Here is a 13,237-nt window from a genome sequence, read left to right as displayed (position 1 = left end):
GAGTAGCGATCTGATCTAAGTATTCAGGTCATTTATTTACATTAAATAAGTGACTTTGACATTTGGTTGGCAAATACGCATCAGTGGTCATCATATGAATTTAATGTTTGCGTATCTGCTATGATTTAACCCGTTATTGTTAAACATGGTTAAAATACTGTTCATAAATACATAACTATCACAATTTAAAATCTATTTTTAATTTGGAAATGACTTGGGCACACTTCCTCACAGAAGTACTTGAATATCTTAGATGCTGGTTACCATTTGCCCTACACCCGATGGAAAAGGGAGGTCATCCACAGTTTAGTGCAGCTCGGGAGAATTATTTCCCCGCTGAATGTTTTGCTGATAGCTAAGTTGTTGGCGGTCGTCGATCTTAATGCAATCATGGTGTAAAGATGGAGGTCTTTGAGTGATGGTAATCAGACCTATGGCCACTGTCACTGCAGTCCTGCCAATCTGTGCTGGCATATCAGATCAGACCAAAAACAAAGGACACTTTAAGTTCCGGGTCAACTGGAATGAAGAGGGTCCACCTCGGTTCAATCAGACCCCCGACTGGCTGTTTCTGACATGGCCTTGTTGTAGATGGCCCCCATAAAGTGAGTATTATGCTGACAGAAGCCCCTGGGTGCTCATCACTCACACCCTGCCTTCAGACAGCGAATGACAAAGTGCATGTCATGCAGTCAATGATGTCCCTGAAAGCAACTTCACACAGAGATGCACAAAAAAAAGGCATTTAACAAACACCTAGATGTACATTATTATAGATGTGTTGAATATGTCTTGCTAGTCCTAGAGAAAGCATCAACAGGGAGTCTTCACTTGAAGTAAACAAATCAAAATTGCACAATTATTTACTGCGTCCACAAACGTCACCTGGACGTCAGCCTATGCAGCCAAGAGCCCTTTGACCTTTCATTCCACGGCCCTGTTGAAATAAACGAGCCTTCGTACGCACGCCATGAGCGCAGAGCTCTATTGCTGCTCCACGGCCGACACGCTGTGACTTCACCGAGTTTGTCTGTATCGCTCTGCCCCTGCTGCCTCTCGTCTCGTCCCTTCTGAACCACCACATTCTCTGCGTTGTTCCAAGATGATTCAGACGGAAAAACAATAACTGCAAATCCCATTTTAAAATATGGTTTGCGTGGTTCAGGAGTACACATCTGATAGATAATGTAAATGTATGCAAACGTTCAAATGAGGAAAGTAGTTTCAGTCGTTGTTATCGCTGGGCTTTCGTGAGTGGAGATTATTCACGATCTTATGATATTTACTGATTACATACAACAACATACAATTAATGGAATTATGAGCTTTTACTGGAAACTTTACACACATCAGCAACCGAAACCAGAACCACGTGAACACAGCACATCGGTACACTCCATCATCAGCACTAGCAAAGTACAACATACCATATACGGTCATCATGATCCCCTCAACGCCACTTATTAATTACACTGTATTCATTCATTAAGTATGACATACAAGCCAATTGTACAACTCATGCAAATCATTTTGTATACAACTCAAGAAAGGGAGTCGGAGACAGTAACCAGAAGTCATCTCGAGTGATAAAGATGCTCTTCTGGAGTCACGCAGCGACACAGTGAGAACAACACAAATCTCTTTCTCTCAACCGGTGAATGCCTCTCGAGCCGAACCGTTAAATCAGCAGGACTTACATCTCCGCAGTCAGACAGCAGGTGCTTCTGAAGAGAGTTCGCCTCCCTAATTAACCTCTTCTTAGGCCCGACCCGGTCCGCCAAGTTGCCCATGACGACTCTGTGATGACCTTGATGCACTCCGCTGTGCAATAATCTGGTACAGCGTCGCTCTCCTTGCTGTCTGTGCTCCTCGTTTACCTACACAACGCTTTCTTGCTTTCTCTCTTCCCGCGTCACTGACACACACACACACACACACACACACACACACACACTTGCACGTGTAAATCTGGGTTAGATCAGTTCTGTTTTGAGCAAGTGCTAAAATAGGATGACCTCTAGTGATGGAGGAGAAGGGCAGGAGGAGACAAGAGGAGGAGAGTAGACTTTGACAGCGTCCCAACTTGAGGAGAAACGAGGGGAGATTTTCCTCCTTCACTTTTATTTTTCTTATCCCAATCTATGCTAACATATTTTAAGTAACTCGTGAATAATTCCCTGTGCAAAGAGACACTTTCCAAGGTCTCTTTCAAAATAAACACAGTGGACAGCAGAAAATGTGTGTGTCCTTTGCACAGACTGGCCAGAAAGAGCAATTCAATTAGTCCATCAGGTAATACTCATTTCACATTTCTGTACACGCATGTGCACGCACGCACGCACACACACACACACACCGCGTAGAGGATCGGGAACACTTAAAACATGCCTGCATCCTGACTGATCTTTTCCTCTCCACTTCCCTTTCATCCCTCTCTCCGTCCAAACAAGAGCGACCAGGAGGGCGACCGCTCTGTGAAGACTCCGTTATCACTTACAGACAGACGAAAGATGAGCACTGCAGCAGTTTGGCAGCTGCTCACACTAACTTTATGTAAACCTGAATTACAGAGAGAAGAGAAGCATCTCTCACAGTAACATTGAGATGTAAGAGCTATACGTGCGAGCTGCATGCAGCGTTTCACTGTGGCTGCCGTTTGCTCCTCGAGGTGTGAAATTAACTGCTGACAGGTGTATCAAAAATAATAGATGGCTGCACCCTTTGTGTATGTGAGTAACAAGCACACACACACACACTCTCTTTATTCGCTCTGTCTATCTTGTCTGTTCTCTACACACGAGATGCTGCATGCGATTGGTATTTTGGGAGCACTCTTGCTAGGCTGCCACAGCTGACTGGAGTGTGATCTGCCAATGAGGGAATTACTGGATCATATACTGTGTGGCATGTATGTGACATCTGTCAAGCTCCAAGAGCAAACAAAGATAATAATGATCCAATTGAAACAACTATGTATGAGATATGATGACATATAAAAGCTGCTGCACTGAAGACGACTCAACCCGAGCTGATAAAACTTTTCTTGTGTCGGATAAAATCCCATATCAAACTCTCTCCCTTTCTCTCATTTGCTGTCTTACGTCAGAGTTCCTATTTATATATGCTGTCTAATTGGACAGATTGAATAATATTAGAGCCTTTTCCTTCCTCTTTTCCAGCCTGGCCTGACAGATAGCAGGCCCCTCTCATTGTGTCTGGAATTTCTCAATAAAAGACCCTGTAAAAGATTCATAAGCTGCTAATGAGGTTAAGCAGCACATTTCAAAGCAAAAATAGTGTGACAATGTGTGTGTGTGTGTGTGTGTGTGTGTGTGTGTGTGTGTGTGTGTGTGTGTGTGTGTGTGTGTGTGTGTGTGTGAGTGTGTGTGTGTCTGTTTGTGGCAGGAGGGGTGGAGGTTTATATTTGATCAGTGAAAATAAAAGATTATCCAAATGACATTTGCAGTCGCAACAAAGAGGAGTCACAGTGGCCGGATGGATGAAGAGCCCCTTTAGCTATCCAGACATTCACTCTTCAGTTCCTGTGATGTGTGTTTAAAAGCTCCGATTTCATTACGTAGTATCCAATAGGCCAAAAAGAAAGATTACCTTGCTCTATATCAGGGGTTCCCAAACTTTTTAGGCCACGCACCACCTTCTACATCCCGACCGGGTTCACGCACCCCCCGGGGACGGGGGTGAAGCAGCGAAATTTGTAGACATAAAAACACTCTCAGACAGAAGCTTGTTGTTACGTGCGCCTGCTGCCAGTCTGACTCCGCTGTTTTGGGTGAATGACGTCACGTGCAACCTGGAGGTGTTAACCACTTGTGTGCCAAATCTTTTTTTTTTTTTTTAAATTAACATTCGGGGCTAATTAAAAAACATACGGGGCTTTAGCCCCGGGTTTTTTAGCCGAGGGACGCCACTGAGTCTCACGCTCAATGCGTGACACTTGAGAGCCCTGAGAATGTTTAATATTAATTATTACACCATTAGACCGCCATTACATTTTTCCTCTCGCGCACCCCCTAGAGACAGCTCGCGCACCCCCAGGGGTGCGCGCACCACACTTTGGGAATCCCTGCTCTATATGGTATCAAGGAGGCTAGAGATAGGATGCAAGGGTGTACTGATCATCCAAAGGATTGGTATCAATGGAAATGTTGACATTTCTGAGCGGGATCAGCTCAAATATAGCTGATCAAAATCAGATGTTTCCTTTCCTCTAATGAGTTGTGTCCACCTCAGCGTGGTATTATTTTAATGCATTTCACACTATTTATAATAATAATAATAATCATTTATTTTATATAGCGCTTCTCAAGGCATGCCGACATCCCGAAGTCGCTTTACAGAGTCCAGTAGTCACACACACAGTCATCCCGGTGGTGGTAAGCTACATCAGTAGCCACAGCTGCCCTGGGGCAGACTGACGGAAGCGTGGCAGCCAATCAGCGCCTACGGCCCCTCCGACCACCACCAACACTCATTCACATCCATACGAACCGGGGTGAGGCTGCGGTGCATGTCTTTATTTGTGAAAACTTACTCGATTGCTTCCCGTCCACTTTGGACAAAATAACATTTTTACAGTTTGTTATTGGACATATGGGCATGTGTAACCCTCAGTGTGTTCAGTTTAACTGCCTTTCTGTCATTACCCCGTGTGTCATCTCTTCATTAAGGTTAGCTTCTGGATCTGGTGTTTAAAAGCTAAAGATTTAAAGCAAGGATCTCGAGAAAAACAGGGCATAAAAGAAGGCTGCGTTTGTTATTTAAATGTGTCAAAACTGTTGTCTTTCTACCTTAATCTTAAGATATTGAAATGTAAACGACTTAATTAAGCAGTGTGGCTCCTTCCATCAGAGGATCGGCGGTTCGATCCCGACTCCGCTCGTCTTTACCAACACTTGCTGTATTCATGTGGCTCTGATTATATTTGCTGATGTGATGAAAGTTTCCAGTGAAAGCTGAGAAGTCCACAAAGTGTTTGTCGTAAGTGACAAATTGTTCCCGTAGGCTGCCTGCAGTGTATGAATGGGTATGTATGATTGGATAGGCTGATGGGCAGGCGGCACCTTGCATGGTCGCCCCTACCATCAGGGTGTAAATGGGTGTGAATGTGTGAATGACATGTAGTGTCAAAGCGCTTTGAGTGGTCAGAAGTACAGTCCAGTAAGGGACTGATATGGATTCAGATTCTATGAGTGGATTCAATACTGAACGATGGACTTGGTAAAATGCTACTGAACACCAACCCTTCACATGGTGCCACCCAGCTACACATTCATGTTAGTACAGGATCAATGGAAAGGGGCAGCTGAAGAGATGGGAGGAGGACGAACTGCTAAACATTCTCATAAACAAAAGAAGACTATCAAAAACTATCTGAGTAGGTGTCAGATAACTGAGATGGATAAAAAAACAAAAAACAGCAATGACATATTAATTTGAATGCCTAATCCCTTTCATCTAGAAATGACAGCCACAGAAATGTGACAGCCGATGGAAGAAAGGATGATTATTAAAACTAATATTCTTTGGCCATACAGTTTAGTGGCATATTCTATTCCACAGCCTAATATACATTGAGGATTATTGTATATCTGAATGTATTTTCAGAATAAGATCAACACATTTTATAGAATGTGTTTCAACGCTTCTCTGTTGCGATTTAAAAACAAAAATATCCCAAACAAATACATGTGTGTTACAGAGTCTGATCTGAAAGACACAGAGAAAAAATACATTTTCATTTCAGCTTTCAGCTAATCCGCATGTCTTCCCTTTAATGTGATTTTCCACTGGAGTCGATTGCCCCTGTGGCTCATAAGCAAAATAAGCTGCTCACATTATCCCCCTTTTTCTTTTAAACACACACAAATACACACAAACACACACAGACACACACAAACACACACACACACAAGCCTTTCTCTTACCTCGGTCATGTGGATCAGGTAGAATCTCAGTTCATCCGCATAATCTGCAGGAAACAACAACAAAGACTTCAATTTACTACCCAACCATATTTCCTCCGTTTCATTTTCACTCACTTCCTTCTTGTTCATAAAGTAACATCTTTGATTTCCGATTATAATTTTGCGAAAATGCTTTTATTGATGGAAGGCTTTTGATTTAGGTCAGCCTCATAGGCATCCACCCGTAATTCAGTGTAGTAGTGCTCTGTGAGACAAGCCTGTGGGTAGGGAGTCAAGATAAATGGTTTTAATCGAGTGGTCCCCCTCCCCCTCCAACACACACACACACATACACTCAAATACTCACCCACAACAATACAGGACTGTCTCAGAAAATTAGAATATTGTGATAAAGTTCTTTATTTTCTGTAATGCAATTTAAAAAATATTAAATATTAAAAGAATAAAAGGCTTGCAATATTTCAGTTGATTTGTAATGAATCCAGAATGCATGACATTTTTGTTTTTTTAATTGCATTACAGAAAATAAAGAACTTTATCACAATATTCTAATTTTCTGAGACAGTCCTGTATGTTGTGTTGTTGTTAACTATTTCATTTTCAGTAAGTCTGCACACAAGCTAACATTCTGACTGACACTGAATATCACACTGCAGAGTGCCGTGTCCCGGGGGTGAGATTCAAAATGATTAAATATCTCCTAGAAGACAAGGATCACCAATTCCAACCGACACACCTCCTTTTCCCCGAGCCTTCCTTCTATCCTACATCGGGATAAAAGACTATCTACCCATCTGTACACGCTCCACTCCCCACATTAAGAAGATGATTTAAAAAAGGAGTATTCTGGGCCTGTAGTAATACACATCAATATATCATTTGTAATTGAATTAGCTGAACCTGAAGGTCTGAATTTACCCGACTCGAACAGCAAAACTAGTTTGTACAACATTCATTGACATAAATGAGTATTCAAGGTGGGGTATCTTATATCTGTTTACCATGTACATGCACACATTGAAGGACCTGCTCCCCGTCAGAAGCTCTGTGTGTATCTGGTATGAAGCCTCAACCTCTCCACTCTGAATACTGGCAGCAGACAGCAGCCTCTCCAGGCTCGACAGGTTTCTGATGCGTTTTTTCATTATCAACGTCTCCATGATGCAGCTGAACAGAATGTTTTTTTTAATAATCGACAGCAGAGGTCACTGTTGGATATCTTTCTGTTAAAAAGTCCAGACGAGTGCTGCCTTACAGCAGAGTTCTGTATGAGCCTGTGTTTTAAGTTTGAATTAAAGAATGATACTATTCTCTATCGTTTCCATATTTTCAAAAAGACACATGGACATACACTTATAGCCTTCTCCTACTGATGTGTTCAGTAAATCCTCGTCATTCAGACTCACTTCCTGTCACACTGAAGGACAACACCAAAATAGGACGACAAAAAGCAGGAAAAAGCAACTTGCACAGTTTTAACGTTCCTGTAACTGCGGTGCAGCGTCTGACTGAAGGCTTGATAAGGTCATGGAGGCCTGGAGGAAGACGTCTTCGTACTCAGTTTAGGAGGACAAATGTTTGGCTTGTCACATGGTCGTTTTGGTTTTATGTGTGTTCAATACTACTCTCAACGTTTCCCACGCTCCTCGGCCTCGTATCACGGTGACAGGAACACAGGAAAGCTCCTGCATTGAACCCGTACTGTGTCATCACATGCACACTCATACGCACACACACACTCATACGCACGCACACACACACACACGAAACACACCCTTGCTGAAACAAACACAATCCCCCGGCGCCTCTTTCCTGATTGACGCTGCCGAAGCAAAATAACAATGACAGGCAGCCGAGTGGAGATGTGTGTTTGTGTGTGTGTATTTCTTTGTCCTCTCATGCAACACACACACACACACACTACTGAAACCGCACCCTGGTGCTCTCCAATTGTTTGGATGAAGGGTGGAGGTCAGAAGTGGCCCAGAGGAGACCAGCGGTGTCCGTGGGGTAGGGGGGGGGGGAGGGCTTTATTTTAGATTGGGGAATGCTTGTGCCTGACTGTTCGTTGGATGTTCTTCTCTGTGCTGACTGTGAGGGGAATATCTTTTTTTCATAATCCTGTTATATATCTGAAAGTAATTACCAAATTAAGTATTTCTGTTGATTCGGCAAAATAGTCTGACTCATGAAGACGAATAATGATGCAGAACTTTGAAATGATAAATAAAAAGTATCGGCTTCAACAGGAAGAAAAATAATCTTATGATTAGAATTGAAAATATAATTATAAACAAAATAACATTATTTTGTCTTTTTGTTTTTATAATTTTTTATCAACAAATAAAAAAGAAACAATAATATGAAAGAAAAAATGTTGGACAAATTCATGTTTAATAGAATCTTATCTAAAGATCTGCATGCATCGGGGAATCACACATTGTATGCTCCTGTTAAATCCTAATTAATTTCATTCTCACACTCTCGCACCACACATTTCTAACTTGTTTTGTGGTTTATATCTTGCTCAGCCAAATAATTAAGTGACCCTACACACAATACGACAGTCAGCTTATCAATCACCAGCATTATGGGTCTAAGTGTGCCCCCCCTCACCTGGCCCTGGCCCAAGCCCGTCTCCGCCCACCACTCCAAACATAGATATTTACAGTCGGCCCTATTTATTTGACTCTCCCGGGCTCTGTGCTCTGTTCCCTGATGGCCGAGCTATTCTCTCCATATTGCTAGAGGAGATGGTTGTTTACAAAGAGGTGAAATAAAAAGACAAAGTAACAGGAATTTTGGGCGGTCTATCCCGAAATACCTCTGGTTGAACTCAACCGAAAATACCACTGTAATCATAGAACTGTGTGTTTATTTCTAGTTGTGCAATCTGTGCTTGTTGTATTTCCCCTTTTATTCTGTATTGAAATGTAAAAGTGAACGGCCAATGTGGTTTCACATGGTAACAGATAAGATTGTTAGGAGGTACAGTATGTTTACATAATTCAAGTTTGGTCCAAGTCTTTTTTGGACTTTTAAGAAATGTGGAGAAACATGAATTTCTAATAACGTCTCTGACGTCTAAGAATACCATCGTTTCCCACAGTTTGCTGAGAGATGTGTGAAAGCGTACATACCGTCCTGGAGCCTCAGCTGCCGGAGGAAGAGGGGACTCTGAAGGACGTTACACCTGCCCGGCTCATCTTCTCGCGTCACCAGCATCAGATCACTGTAGACAAACACCGTCACCTTCAAGAGACGAGCGGCAGAAATGGAAGGGAAAAAAATAATGAAATATAGGTAATTTAACACCTGGGCCTCTTGTGGTCTCAACAGGACGTTACGCCGTAAAGTAATCACACGTCACAAACGCACATCTGCAGAGTGCACACCGCCTAACACTGAACAAGCTCACCCATACAAAAGCTCCCCCCCCCCCACCTCATTTCCATGCACAGGAAATGCAGTTCACACTAAATATTTGGCAATACACACATACATCTATCCATAACTTGCATTTTAGCCCATTAAGTTGTAATCCTGTGCTAAAAAGTATCTTATTAAAAATGATTATTCATTAACCTTAGATACCGCCATACGCAACTCAAAAAGGTAGAAGCTGAATGAAAATCCAACTCATTTTGTATTGAATTCATCCTCTTAGTTTGGATGCCTGTACTATTTTGCTTTACTTATACTCTTCTATCAAAGTAATAAACATGCACATTCTTGCATCACTGTAATATGACCCATGTGTCTGCTGAAATATATCATAACACTTTAATTTTGATCATTTAATGTATGTCTGCTTTTGTAGCCTTGGAGATATCTTATCCTCCCACACTTCCTTCAGAATGAAGACACTATCCTCTCCCACCAGTATCCCCTTCATAGTGCAGAATAATAATTGGTCGTTATTCATCGCTCACATGGAGGGATGGCTCGAGGTGAGGAGCGGCTGTCAGTGTGTGCAGAAGAGGCAAAGCTGCAGCCTCTAACTAATTACACACACACTCCAAACTCCTCACACACAAACTCCAGATTGTTACTTTGGGGATTGGACAAAAGGGTTTTGCAACACGTCATGATTCTACACTGGTTAGGTGAGAAAAGTCCTAGCGGTGAAGCATGTACATGAAAAGTGAGTAAGAGCATGACAAATAAAGACAAATAAGTAGATGAAAAAGAAGAAAAAGGCAAAGAGCCTCTTAAATAACACAATTTTGCTGATGGAGATTGTAGAAATAAAGTAAAAGGACTAAAAAAAGTAATAGACTTTATAAACTGATTTAATTACATAATAGCTATATTAATATAGATAAACCAGGACATGTTCTGTTGTACATATTAAGAATTTATGCAACTTAATCCACTTACATTTGTTGTGACCAAATGACAAATTGATTTATTCTTTTTATTTAATCCACTAAAAATCTAGTAGTCCAAATGTCACTTTGGACTCAATCAAATGAGTCATTATTAGTGCCATGCTTTTCTCATTGTTTCTGTTCAGATATTATTATTTTTGAGTGAACAACAGAGCATGTGTGTGTTTTTTACCTGGGCCGACTTTAAAAAAGCTCTGGTGAGTAAAAAGTAAAAGCTGGATCAACACTGACTGATCATTACCAGCAGAGAAACTCCCTCCCCACAAACACTGGCTGTGAAATATTTGTTTAATGACCGACGCCAGAGAGAAGCCAGACTACCTCCGAGGTCAGCAGTTCCTTCACTACACAGATTACCGCACAGGGGAAATTAAAGAACTGCTGCAAGAGCTTAACTAGATCAAAGACTCCTCGTTCCTCTGACTTTTCTATTTCCAAATATGCATTGACATGTTTCTTCTGAAAAGCATCATAATGAAATGTCAGATAGGATTCCCTTATTTGAAACACAGATTCTCAAACCTCAAATTTCAGAAACATTACCCACCTATCATTCCTCTAGAGTTACCGTGAGCAGGCTGCTGCATCTGGTGATGTCTATTCTTTGGTTGTGATTAATTCCTCTCCCACAACGTAAAGCAGATATTTGTAAAATAAATATGGGTAGATTAAGGTAACTGACAGTATGCAATGTTAACTTGAGTTAGAGTCAGTTTATCGATGCGAACATGGCGAACAGACAGATTTATTATTGTTATTATATTTATTATTATTATCATTAATTAAGTATGATTCGGTCCTGAATAATTTCTTTGAAGGACATATTTGCATGTTCAACCCTAAAAGCCCATTATACATATACACCTATAGCATTAAAGTTCTTGTTAGAGAATAATCATCTTTCTTTTATATTTCCACTACTTTTAAATACTTGCGTGTAGATACCTTTATCGAGCAAAATATAACTGTACGGTGAGTTTAATATATTGTGAAAGGCTCGTTAATATATACTGAGAAAGTTTCTTTACATCCATAAAACATTATTTCTTCCTGTGGCACTCTCTTCTTTAATCAATTATTCATTTTCCTCAACTCATAAGGCTCTGATAGTTCAGAGGACTTCTAAAGCCTTGCAACAACTCCTCTCTCATTTCTCCTCAAAAACTGGGCTGCTTACCTCCTGCAATCCTAAAAAGACTGTAGAGGAGAAACGAGGGCCACAATCTGTCTGCATTAATCTATCTCTATCAAACTATAGAACTCTTCGAATGAGGAGGAAGGAGAAAATGTCATTCTGTCTCTCCTCGAATCAGAAAGATCCAATTCTGCGTTGTGCCATTTTGTAGCTCTTGGGTTTTCCTTCAATTGCTTTTCGATCATATCCTGCATAAAGTGTTGGATGTTATTTGGTCAGAAACTAAAATTCCTTTCCTGTGCAGAATAGTAAACTGAAGCTTGAGGCTTGGGGCTTTTTACACAAAGCAAACAGGCAGAAAAGTTTAATGTGTAATTTAATTACTATCCCTGCATGTTCTGACATCACACGCAGAGACAAAGATGAACACTCAGATTGAAACCATTAACGCGCTAATGGCACGTACCTTGAGAGAATGGTGCTTGCTCTCATGGAGAATCATCTCCTCAGATAAGATGAGAGATCGGCTGCACAGGTCCAGAGGCTGAAGGGGGAACATAAAGTCACACAGACGGATGAGCAAACAAAGGCTTTGGACATCATTGTGAGGCTCACTCATCAATTGTTGATATCTTAAACCAAATGCGTATTAACGTTACGTTATTAACGTATTATTACCGTAAGCGTCAAAATTATGAATATAATCGAAGCATTTATGAAAATCAAGAATATACAATTGTGTTTGTTATAGATCAGTAAAACTAAACACAAGGTTGCAGTACCAGATCCATGTTGGCTCCCAAATCCCAAAGATCTGCTCAACAAGAAGCTTTCTTTTTACTGTGGGAAGCACAACCCAAACTGATTCTATGAAGACAGAACGTGAGCTGTGACCGAGAAGTGTATCTATACGTCTGATCTGAGTATGACAATAGAATGACACTTGAACCAGTGAGGCAACGTAGGAGGAGGGGACTTCCTCTCAAGGCAAGGGTGGGCCAACTCAATGTGTATGTGTAACAATTGCATGCTGTGTGAAGTAGGGTCAGGGTTGCACGCTTTGATATGAACAAACAGGAAGTACCACCACAGTCCCTATATTTGAAATAGTGCAGTAGGTGCAGATATCCTATAACAACTGACAATACTCCACATGTTCTTCTTTGGTTATTAAATCACACGATAATCATGAAAACAACTGTATACCGCCTCTACATATGCAGACATAACGGCTTTTTATGTTTTAAATGACTCATGTCTTCACATAACTTGCTTCTGCGTTCTGCCTTTAGAGAAATAAAAAAATGGTAATCATCATTACAGAAAAGAAATAGAAACCAAAACAAGCCCTTTCATTCGATCCACACAGGTCTCTATTTTATTGTGCTGTATCCAAAAGAAAATAACCAGAGAGAGATGACAAGTGATGTCGCCTAAAGACACTCCAAACCGGCTCAAACAGAATCCCCCTGAGATAACATTTCTTCAAACAAACTTTTATTTCTTACAATCTACGCTTGAGATGATGAAGGCACTTGAACGCGACGCGGTTCCCCCTGGATCCCCCTGCTCGTCGTGGTCTTCGATGCACAACACTTAAACGCGACAGTATGTCCGCAGTTCAAGGTCGCCCAGGCCGCTCTTGCTCCCGACGCATCCTCTCTCTCCTTTAAGCTCTTTAGCCAGATGAGAAGATCAATACCACTCTCATGCCTGGACGTTATATATGAGGAGCTGGAGCCCGGAGACAGTTAGCTTAGGTTAGC

The 13,237-nt window shown here is 41.3% G+C and overlaps 1 protein-coding gene across 7 annotated transcripts in view; it reads right to left on the bottom strand.

Moving 5' to 3' along the window:
* The window catches only part of rgs3a (regulator of G protein signaling 3a), a 108,319-nt gene that overhangs the window by 65,181 nt on the left and 29,901 nt on the right, over positions 1-13,237 (bottom strand). For all 7 annotated transcript variants that reach the window (XR_008833926.1, XM_056432883.1, XM_056432882.1 and 4 more), the window contains 3 exons: positions 11,938-12,015; positions 9,086-9,197; positions 5,946-5,989 (listed from right to left, as the gene is read on the bottom strand). Coding sequence is in view for 6 of the 7 variants with exons in the window: in XM_056432883.1 (XP_056288858.1) it covers positions 5,946-5,989; positions 9,086-9,197; positions 11,938-12,015 (234 nt within the window). In the remaining variant the exon portion in view is untranslated. The remainder of the gene's footprint in view (positions 1-5,945; positions 5,990-9,085; positions 9,198-11,937; positions 12,016-13,237) is intronic.

This window comes from Pseudoliparis swirei, chromosome 15 (genome assembly GCF_029220125.1).
Source record: "Pseudoliparis swirei isolate HS2019 ecotype Mariana Trench chromosome 15, NWPU_hadal_v1, whole genome shotgun sequence".
NCBI classification, from domain to species: Eukaryota; Metazoa; Chordata; class Actinopteri; order Perciformes; family Liparidae; genus Pseudoliparis; species Pseudoliparis swirei.
This window is presented reverse-complemented; position numbering and strand designations above follow the sequence as displayed.